Here is a 12,070-nt window from a genome sequence, read left to right on the forward strand (position 1 = left end):
CTTATTTCAAAGTCTTTTGAATTTCTTTTAAAAAAATGTTTCTGGAAAATCTAGAAGAAATAATGATTTGTCTTTGTTAGAAATATAGCTTGGTCCGATTTGTTATATATTCTAACAAAGTGTAGATTGGATTTTAACCTATTTAAAACATGTCATCAAAATTATAAAATTAATCTTAATCAGGAAAAATTACTAATGATGTTCCATAAATTATTTTTTTAATTTTTTCAAAAAGATTCGAATTAGCTAGTTTTTCTCTTCTTTTTTTCGGTTGAATTTTGAATTTTAAAGAGTCGAAATTGAAGATAAACTATGTTTCAAAATTTAATTGTCATTTTTTTCATGTTTTCTCCTCTTTTAAACCATTCAATTAAGTGTAAATATCATTAATTATTAATAATAACATAGAGTTAAAGGTAAATTGAGCAAATTGGCTATTTCTGGCAATTTATTTAAGTGTATATCAAACTGGTAGCCCTTCGCATTAATCAGTACCCAAGAAGTAGCTCTTGGTTTCAAAAAGGTTGGTGACCCCTGATCTACATCAACAATATTATTTGTCTGTGTGGCTGGACAGGACAGATTGAAAAAAAAAAAAACATTTACGATTTTTTTTTTCATTGATTAAGAATCATTACAAAAAAGAATCACGTTTAATCTGAAAATCTTTTTTTTTACACCCCTAATGAGTATGATTCTCTCTATATCTACACATAAGAAATAATAGCCTTTTTTTTGTATTACCATTATTTGATCAAATAAATTGTGTACCTATTTTCATTTTACATAATAATAATTAGTATTATCATACAATACATTATGTACAAATTGTTATTGTATTATCTTTTTATTATAATTTTTCTTTAAAAAAGGGCAATGTTTAAAGACAATATATTGTATAATTTTATGAAACCATTGCAACTTAGTATTATAAACAAATATTCAAAATCAGTTACCTTAAGGGACATGCATCAAGTTTTGCAGCTGAGAACGTCCAAAATGCTCCCTGACTGGACCAGCTTGTCATTGCAAATACTAAAACGCTATTCGTTTGTGCTGCTTTTAAGTCAATCTAAAATCCATTTTCTGACCAGTGATGTCACCCAGGCCCCCGCCGTCTTGTCCAAATCTCACCAAAGTTGTCATAAACATGTTCGTGCTGTCTAAAAAAAACATTTGTGCTATTTATGGATGGTACCGTTTACATTTGAAAAGATACGGTACCATCCATCCATCCATTTTCTACCGCTTGTCCCTTTTGAGTTGCAGGGGGTGCTGGAGCCTATCTCAGCTGCATTCGGGCCCAATTCTCGGTAAATGGAAATCGGCACCTGTACTCTGCTCTAATGTTTTTTTTTTTGTGTGTGTGTTAATAAATGTTATTTGTTTTTGATGATAACATTTTGTTTGTATTGTGTTTAATTATCAAATTTCTGAGTCTCAATTACAGTTGCAAGTCCAAGACGGCAGTAGTGTATAGATTATGGTATTAGTTGTTGCTATTTAGTCTTTTGTCGCATCCTAAAAAGTGTTGAAACTGTAAGGATTGTACTAACTGCACACCAGCTGCTTGATTATAGTTTTTAGTAAAATGTTTGCAATGACATGGAAGCTTTACACAAGTCAAACACAAAATATATACAATTAATATAGGTCATTATTACGGCTGTCAAGGTTAACGCGTTAACGCATGCGATTAATACCAAAAAATAAATAAATATTGCGGTATCATAAATGAATGATGATTAATCACATCCGGTTGAGAGCTTAACCCAGAAGACGTGCACGTTGTTACACAAAGTGCTGTACAAAACATAGGTAAATAATACTTGCAAATGAGACTTAGAAATGTAACAACTGTGCTGCACATTTGTATATGTTAAGGGACAATCGGTAGGAAATGGATGGATCGATGGACATTAAAAAATGACTATAAGCCGCTACTTTTTTCCTACACTTTGAACACTGCGGCTTACACTAAAGTGCGGCTAATTTACCTACTCAGTGGCCTAGTGGTTAGAGTGTCCGCCCTGAGATCGGTAGGTTGTGAGTTCAAACCCCGGCCGAGTCATACCAAAGACTATAAAAAAAATGGGACCCATTACCTCCCTGCTTGGCACTCAGCATCAAGGGTTGGAATTGGGGGTTAAATCACCAAAATGATTCCCGGGCGCGGCACCGCTGCTGCCCACTGCTCCCCTCACCTCCCAGGGGGTGAACAAGGGGATGGGTCAAATGCAGAGGACAAATTTCACCACACCTAGTGTGTGTGTGACAATCATTGGTACTTTAACTTTAATTTGTGGACCTTTTTTTCGCTGACAGCCATAATGTTTTGTGTTCAATAGTTTTCATTAAACACAAGCAGATACACTGAAATGGTGTGTTAATGTTTGTGCTACGGCACCATTTTTTGGATGAGTTTGCTCACTGCAGGTATTGCGGGTTGAAAATGTATTTACTGTTTTAATTCCTTAAACAGGAAGTAAAACCGTCCATAACTTTCTGCTCGGAAGGATTCCTTATTCACTCCAAGCAGCGTTTGTAAGTTTTACAACAAACTAAAACAATTCACACTTACTAAACCGTCCCATGTCTGATGTCTGAAGGAGTGTTTTCATGCCGTTATCATAATGTAATAAAGCTAGCGTAGTTAGCATTTGCTGATATGCTAACACAGAGGTCCCCGGTCTGTGATCTTGATGAGAGGCGCACATCAGGGTTTAATATACCATCTTAAAGCGAAACACGTACACGAGGATGGCACTAGCATGAATGCTACATCGACGACGAGCAGACAAGAACGCTACGCTGGCAGTTTATCTGCGTAATGAGGTCAACAAAAGTACCACGGATAAGTTAAATAAATGGACAGCCACCACATGTAGGATACTTAACATCTGTGAAGACCAAGTCCTGCAAAAAGATGTCCTTCATATCGCCCCAGCTGATCTGTCGTACAATACTTAGCAAAAGCACAATTATATCAAGGATACCACAACTGTACTACATAAACAACCGCATCAAGTTGCAACTACTGGCTGAATGTGAATTTGAGTCCTGGAGAACGTTGGACATCTGTAAATAATCACAACGAGCTGGGGTCGCATTGTACCAAAAAAGAGATCAGCATTGTCATCTGACAAAGCTAAACAAGCTTGTTTGTTTCAACAACTATTTAAACTAAAGAAGAGTAAATGGTGAACTATGTTACGTTTTCTATGAGTGTGTTTACTTCTTAATCGATTAGTACCTGTACCTTGTTTTCTATATTATTGCAAAGACTTGGAAAATGTGCACCTAATTTTGACTATACTTACTGTCACCAAGTTTTGAGCAAACCCATGACTTGCAGTTCAGTAAAAGGTTTAAAAAACGTTCCCGTATGACATTGTAACTACCAAATTGCATTTGTAGCCAAATTTTGGGGTGGTTTGAACTCGAGCAAAAGGAGCAACTACTTTTGCTTTCAAGAGAACGTCCGACCTCTTTTTCACTAATAGTGGGATTATTTTTTTTAATTGACTAGCTTGACACCAACGCAAATACCTGTTGTCTTTTTCTGTGACCAAAATCTGCCTTGTAGGCCAGTTTTTGCATCTTTGATTTTGCTTCCTGAAGTAACATATGATTAGTACAAAGTACAAACTGTAAAGGGTAAACAAGAGCATCTCTTGTGCACATTCCTCTACAGGTGCACTAAAAATTCACAGCAACTACGCTACAGAGGGTATTTAAGTAAAAGCATGCAATGCTGATCTCCTCATTTCAAACAATTTAATGAAACAAATGCCATAGAGCATCAATTACAGCTTTTCGTCGACCTCTTCTGGAGTACAATTACGGGGACGGCGTGGCGAAGTTGGTAGAGTGGCCGTCCCAGCAATCGGAGGGTTGCTGGTTACTGGGGTTCGATCCCCACCTTCTACCATCCTAGTCACGTCCGTTGTGTCCTTGGGCAAGACACTTCACCCTTGCTCCTGATGGCTGCTGGTTAGCGCCTTGCATGGCAGCTCCCGCCATCAGTGTGTGAATGTGTGTGTGAATGGGTGAATGTGGAAATACTGTCAAAGCGCTTTGAGTACTTTGAAGCTAGAAAAGCGCTATACAAGTATAACCCATTTATTTATTTATTTATTTCTTAAGCAAATTTTATTTATGTAAGCAAATAACCTGTGATTAATCATGATTAATCACAGTTCAAGAGTGTAATCAAACTGATTAAATAATAATCCTTTAACTGTCCTATTTTTTAAGCATCTAGACGGGGCTCACCAGAGATCGCTGATCACACGCTAAGGCATCCACGGACGTGGTGCTTCCGCGACGAGACTCCATGTGGACGCTCCCCGCTTCGGAAATTCCAATCTCTCCGTACGGCAGCACTCCCTCTCGAGCCATCACCTCGTCCTCCATGTAGGACTCTGGGCCCAGAGAGCTCTTCGGGGTTGGCATGGGTGTGGCCGCTGTTCGCATGATGATGGGAGGAGCCATGGAACCGCGAGGGTCGACGTGACCGTTGGCCGTCATCATCAGGGTGTACATCTTCAACTCTGGTTGACAATATGCCAGATGTAATGGTCAAAATGGTCAAAAAACATTTGTCATCATTTCACCTACCATTGTCTCTGAGCTGCTCCACCTTCTCGTCATCCTCAAAGTTGTCAGACTTCTTCTCATCGTCTGACTCGGAGCGATTTGCGTCACCCTAACGCGACAAATCAAGCACATGTAATGTATTTGTGTGTTTTTTTCATACAGTAAATATTAGTACTGTTACTATTGGTATTTGCGTTTATGCCATACCACAAGCCATACCGACGTACTCAAACAGCAATATTTGGAGCCTACAAGAACAAAAGGTACAGTAGTTCTTCAAGATACGAGTGTTTTGAGATACAAGCTCTGTCTCGGCTTTTTGGTATGCGTTAATTTGAACCCGCCCAAAATGACCCGGACTTATTGGCTAGCATTAGCCTGCAGCAAGAGCTCAAAATAACGCTATTTTCCAACCACTCTAAACCATTAGCAGCGGTCCAGCTTCCACAGCCTTCCAGTCGAAGTAAGCGACATTTTTTGTTTCATATTTCTTTACCCACGGCTCGGCTTCCTGCGCACACCTGAAGCTCTTTCGGATGTGGCTCCAACATGCTCCGAATCGCTGTTGTTATATTATCCTCTCCCTAACTCTTATTAATCTACTCATTAAATTCCTGTTAATAACTGCTTACCTTCCTTTGAAATGTGCCTGCAGGGCCGGCAAAAAAAACATCTGTTTCTCAGCTGTGGTCCGTATGGATCGCAGTGGTACTCAGTTTCAATACACAACTCCACCACTTGTGGCAGTAATGACAATATCAAACAAACAGAAGATGTCTGGAGCTAAAGTCTCCTCCATCCATCCACCCACCCATCTTCTTCCGCTTACCCGTGGGGGCAGCAGCCTAAGCAGAGAAGCCCAGACTTCCCTCTCCCCAGCTACTTCGTCCAGCTCTTTCCGGGGGACCCCGAGGCTTTCCCAGGCCAGATGGGCGGCATAGTCTGGCCACCATGTCCTAGGCCTTCCCCGTGGTCTCCTATCGGTCGGACGCGCCCTAAACACCTCCCCATGGAGGCGTTCGGGGGCATGACCAGATCCCCGAACCACCTCATCTGGCTCCTCTCAATGTGGAGGAGCAGCTGCTTTACTCTGAGCTTCTCACCTTATCTCTAAGGTGGGAGTTTCGGTCACAACCCAAAGCTCATGACCATAGAGGTAAGGATGGGGACGTAGATCGATCGGTAAATTGAGAGCTTTGCCTTCAACTCCTTCTTCACCATGACGGATCGATACAGTGTCCGCATTACTGAAGACGCCGCGTCGATCCGCCTGTCGATCTCACGATCCACTCTTCTCTCACTCGTGAAGAACACCCCCGAGGTACTTGAACTCCTCCACTTGGGGCAAGATCTCTTCCCCACTTCACCCTTTTCAGGTCGAGAACCACAGACCCGGACTTGGAGGTGCTGATTTTCCTCCGTGTCGCTTCACTGCTGCGAACTGATCTACCTATGTACCTAGCGTACCTGCATGTGTGTAAAAAAACGGCTCCTAAACGTACGGCTCACAACTGCAAATCGTTTCTCATTGTGCACTCAAAAGAGCCGTTCAAAAGACTTGATCCGTTCCCGAAGGTCACATCTCTACGGGGACTGAAAATAAAAAACATATTCAGCCAGAGGTTGAATGATCGACATTATTTAGTTTTCACAAAAATCAGCCGATACTGATCATATCCAATCTATCCTAATGAGAATATTACATTTGTAAATAATAATTTAACAAGGGGGATATTCGTTTACCAGAGTCGGCGTGGTAATCGAGGTCATGACTGTCCTGTTTCATGTCACAAGGCTAAACGAGTTGGGGAACTCAGTGCAGCTACAGATTCAAAAGGTCTCGGACTCAGGGAATAAATCAACGTTTCCATTTCTGTGCTCCAAGGTCACACCCTCTAACCAGGCTGGATGAGGAGCGATCGATCACCGAATTGATTCGAGTTTGTGGTCGCGGTCGACAGTAATCCTCATCCTTTCGCCCCCTTTGAAAAACAGCAATCCCTCACTTGATGTGGCACTGGCGTAATTGAGTGTTTGCACCTGTGGCCCCCCGAACGGCCGGCCTGGGAGTTTATTAACAGCGAGACAAGGCGGTGAAGGAGTGCTTCTGTTACGTACCGAGTGGCCATAAATCTGTTCTCCGTCGTCCGGGCAGTGCTCGCTATAAAGCCACTTATGTAGCTGTGCAACTGTTCCGTTAGGAACAGTATTTTGAAGCTAAACATGGTTAGCAATACATTAGGAACCATTACTTACGCAAAATACAACCATAATCACACACATATTGTTTGATTTATACCTCTCTGACGCTGTCAATCAAGCTAAGAATCACACTGTATTTAAAGAAAGTCGGTAGTTTTACTGTAACAAATCTAAATGGCCCCATATATTTTACTGTAAACAAAACCCCCCGGCAGATTAGTCGTCAGAAAGAGATCCTCAAAATAACAGTTGTTGTTTTTCAATTAATAGAAATTTGTTGAAAAAAAAAAATGTAACTAAGCTGCTAATGATGATAGCATTACGATTATTGCATGAAAACACTCCTACAGACATCACACATGGGACGGTTTAGTAAGTATGAATTGTTTTAGTTATATTGTAAAACATACAAACATTGCTTGGAGTGAGTTAAGAATCCTTTCCAAAAATCTATAGATCTGTCAAAACGTGGACCTTGGGGTTTGTTTTCCCGGAATGCAAAGGAAAGTTGGCGCGGGCAAGGCGTGAAGGTGAGTACATATTTATTAAAATACTAACAAACCACAAAAAAAGAAGCAAACAAAAGGCGCGCACAATGGCGGAGAACAAACTTGACTAATGAAACAAAACTTGCACAAAGGCAGAGACTATGAACGTGAAAACGAAAACAACACTTACTGTGGCGCAATAGTTTTCATTAAACACAAGCAGATACACTGAAATGGTGTGTTGCCGTTTGTGCTACGGCGCCATTTTTTGGACGTGTTTGCTCACTGTGTTGAAAATTAATTTCCTGTTTTAATTCCTTGGACCGGAAGTAAAACCGTCCATAATGATTCTGCTCGGAAGGATTCTTCATTCACCTCCAAGCAACGTTTGTAAGTTTTACAACATAACGAAAACAATTCACACTTACTAAACCGTCCCAAGTGTGATGTTTGTAGGAGTGTTTTTATGTCATTATCGGAAAGTAATGAAGCTAGCGTCGTTAGCCTTTGCTGATATGCTAACACATTTGCAAGTGTCTGTGTCAGTATAATTAACTTACAATGGCATTCTTTTTGTATTGTTTCAGTTTCACAAATTCCTCAGTAAATCCACCAAAACGTCACCGTGGACTTATTGAGTCTGTTAAGCGGATTGGAGAGCTAGCTTGCGCAGCTAGTGGGTCCATGACGATGACTTCTGTTTTGTTTGATCAGCCGTTTTACTGCCATGTTACAGACACCGTTTGGAAACAATTAAGGTATGTAGGTAATTAATTTAGAAAATGTTTCTGTGTAAATAACTCATTTCACAACATTTATATCTGCGGCTTATAGTCCGGTGCGGCTAATACACGGAAAACAGTTTTGTTCTTCAACATTTTAATGAGTGAAATACGGTTTACTAATACACACCAAAGTACCAAAAATTGGTATAGTCAAGTTGGTACCGAATAGTATCTGTTTCTAATATTTATACAAGCAAACCAGGAGGGTCGCCAAATGACACAGCCCAAGTGGGTCCTAGCTTTTCTTCATGCCACTCACACAAACGAGTGACCCGGAGAGATGGCCCCAAACAACAAAAGGGGAGGGGTTATGATGCCAATGTGACGCTAGCGGTGATCAATAGAGCAGCTTTCTGATCGATCGGCACATCCCTCAAGGATAGTATTTAAGGTCAAGTATATATATATTTTTTTACCTCAGCCTGAAAGCCTTCGACCAAGATGGCCACCAGCAAGTTGAAAAGCACGTAGTTTCCGAACGTCATCAGGGCGACAAAGTAGAGGGCGGCCCACGGCGAGGTGGAAGCCATGCCGTTGTACAACACCACGTTCCAGTCTTCCTGGGTGAGAATCTGCACGGTCAATCAAGCACAAGCACAAATATTTACACACAAAGTACCAGCATGTGCAAAAAGGGCGTCATGGTAACTTTGACCAGGGATGGGAATTATGACTCTTTGGGAGCCTGACCTTCAGGAGCCATTCAAAAGAATAGCTGGTTAGTATAGTATTATAGTTTTTACAGGGTTTTTTTTTCCTCAAGAAAATAATCACTAGTATCAGCTATAAGATAGGATGTGTTTTAGACAAATTTAAGTTTACACAAATATTAATCTTTTGGTGGAAAATATTTTGAAATATTGGCTATAATTTAATTTTTTAACATTCCATAAGGCAATGCCACATTTCCATGCTTCTGCAGTAACGTCACTAGTTTGAATTTTCCCTCACCCAAAAATGCTGTAGTAGTACTGTAGTAGAGTATTTCAGCAACACATTAAAAAAATAATAAGTAAGAATGAAATGCAATAATAAATACAAAAAGTATAAATACAACAATAATAATTATTAGGAGATAAGGTGAGTACAAAATTGCACTACCCTGAAGTACTACATATCAGAACAATGAAACACAAAAGAGAATCCAAATAATACAGATACATATAATTAAAAATCAATACAATAAAAATAGAATACATCGTTAATACACTGATTATTATACGCCCACTAAGGATTTTACTTTTAATTTTTAGTCTTTATTATTGTAGCAACATTATTGTTAACGTTTATGAGAGCACCAAAGAGACAGGGTGTGTGCGTGTGTGTGTGTGTGTGTGTGTGTGTGTGTGTGTGTGTGTGTGTGTGTGTGTGTGTGTGTGTGTGTGTGTGTGTGTGTGTGTGTGTGTGTGTGCGTGCGTGTGCTCGCGTTGACAGTTTAGCTTCTTGTCTTCTTCTGAAAATGAAGAGATTGGTGTATATATACAGTATGTACAGTATATACACACACATATACATACTGTATATATGCACATATACATATATACCCACATACATATATACACATTTAAACCAGCATTACTCCTCTCTAGTCAGTTTACTAGTCACTTTATACTTTTTATTGTCTCGTTTTTTTTACATTGCCTCTTAGAGTGGTCTTAGGCCATATTGTATATTGCATATTGTGTATATTGTGTTGTTTCTGTATATTGTGTGGTTTCTTCTTTCTTTTTTTAAATGCAAAGCACCTTAGGGAAGCAACCTAAATCTCGTTGGACCTGTACCTGTACATGCACTATGACAATAAAGATCATTCATTCATTCATTCATTAATTCATTCATTCATTCATAAAGTACATACACATATATACATATACATACATGCATATACATATGCACATACATACACACACATAAATACATATATGCACACATATAAACATATTTACATATATACAAATTTATACGCACGTATATACACAAACACACACACACACACACACACACACACACACACACACACACACACACACACACACACACACACACACACACACACACACACACACACACACACACATATATATATATATATATACACACATACAAAACCCAAAACCAGTGAAGTTGGCACGTTGTGTAAATGGTAAATAAAAACAGAATGCAATGATTTGCAAATCCTTTTCTACTTATATTCAATTGAATAGACTGCAAATAAATGATACATGATAAATGGGTTATACTTGTATAGCGCTTTTCTACCTTCAAGGTACTCAAAGCGCTTTGACAGTATTTCCACATTCACCCATTCACACACACATTCACACACTGATGGAGGGAGCTGCCATGCAAGGCGCTACGAACAACCATCAGAAGCGAGGGTGAAGTGTCTTGCCCAAGGACACAACGGACGTGACTAGGATGGTAGAAGGTGGGTATTGAACCCCAGTAACCAGCAACCCTCCGATTGCTGGCACAGCCACTCTACCAACTTCGCCACGCCGTCCCCATACAAATACAAGATACTTAATCTTCCAAATGGAAAATGTTGCTATTTCTGGCAAATATTAGCTCATTTGGAATTTGATGCTTGCGATATGTTTCAAAAAAGCTGGCAAAAGTGGCAGAAAAGAGTGAGAAAGTTGGGGAATGCTCATCAAACACTTTGTTGGAACATCCCACAGGTGAACAGGCTGATTGGGAACAGGTGGGTGCCATGATTGGGTATAAAAGCAGCTTCCATGAAATGCTCAGTCATTCACAAACAAGGATGGGGCGAGGGTCACCACTTTTAAGAAAAACATTTCTCAACCAGCTATTGCAAGGAATTTAGGGATTTCACTATCTACGGTCCGTAATATCATCAACAATTTCAGATAATCTGGAGAAATCACTGCACATAAGCGATGATATTACGGACTTTGGATCCCTCAGGCAGTACTGCATCAAAAAGGGACATCAGTGTGTAAAGGATATCACCACATGGGCTCAGGGCACTTCAGAAAACCACTGTCAGTAACTACAGTTGGTCGCTACATCTGTAAGTGCAAATTAAAACTACTATGCAAAGCCAAAGCCATTTATCAACAACACCCAGAAACGCTGCCAGCTTTGCTGGGCCCGAGCTCATCTAGGATGGACTGATGAAAAGTGGAAAAGTGATCCATGGTCTGATGAGTACACATGGCAAATTGTTTTTGTAAACTGTGGACGTTGTGTCCTCCGGACCAAAGAGGAAAAGAACCGTCCGGATTGTTTTAGGCGCAAAGTTCAAAAGCCAGCATCTGTGATGGTATGGGGGTGTATTGGGTAACTTACACATCTGTGAAGGCACCATTAATGCTGAAAGGTACAGTACATACAGGTTTTGCAGCAACACATGTTGCCATCCAAGCAACGTTATCATGGACACCCCTGCTTATTTCAGCAAGACAATGCCAAGCCACGTGTTACAACAGCGTGGCTTCATAGTAAAAGAGTGCGGGTACTAGACTGGCCTGCCTGTAGTCCAGACATGTCTCCCATTGAAAATGTGTGGCGCATTATGAAGCCTAAAATACCACAACGGAGACCCCAGACTGTTGAACAACTTAAGCTGTACATCAAGCAAGAATGGGAAAGATTTCCGCCTGAAAAGCTTCAAAAATTGGTTTTCTCAGTTCCCAAATGTTTACTGAGTGTTTTTAAAAGGAAAGGCCATGTAACAAAGTGGTAAAAATGCCCCTATGCCATCTTTTTTGCAATGTGTTGCTGCCATTAAATTCTAAGTTAATGATTATTTGGAAAACAAAATGAAGTTTCTCAGTTCCAACATTAAGTATCTTGTCTTTGCAGCCTATTCAATTGAATATAAGTTGAAAATGATTTGCAAATCATTGTATTCTGTTTTTATTTACCATTTACACAACGTGCCAACTTCACTGGTTTTGGGGTTTGTATATATATTTTTAAGGGTACATTCCTTTACTAAAATCGGAACTTTGTCGAGGCTAGAACCAT

At 40.0% G+C, this 12,070-nt stretch overlaps 1 protein-coding gene across 1 annotated transcript in view; it reads right to left on the reverse strand.

The window, feature by feature from the left end:
• The window catches only part of cacna1ha (calcium channel, voltage-dependent, T type, alpha 1H subunit a), a 179,362-nt gene that overhangs the window by 93,915 nt on the left and 73,377 nt on the right, over positions 1-12,070 (reverse strand). Inside the window, exons 14-16 of the mRNA XM_062050471.1 lie at positions 8,491-8,646; positions 4,621-4,708; positions 4,276-4,553 (exon numbers count right to left, since the gene is read on the reverse strand). Of these exons, the coding sequence (XP_061906455.1) occupies positions 4,276-4,553; positions 4,621-4,708; positions 8,491-8,646 (522 nt within the window). The remainder of the gene's footprint in view (positions 1-4,275; positions 4,554-4,620; positions 4,709-8,490; positions 8,647-12,070) is intronic.

Source organism: Entelurus aequoreus, linkage group LG06 (assembly GCF_033978785.1).
Source record: "Entelurus aequoreus isolate RoL-2023_Sb linkage group LG06, RoL_Eaeq_v1.1, whole genome shotgun sequence".
In the NCBI taxonomy this organism is placed as follows: Eukaryota; Metazoa; Chordata; class Actinopteri; order Syngnathiformes; family Syngnathidae; genus Entelurus; species Entelurus aequoreus.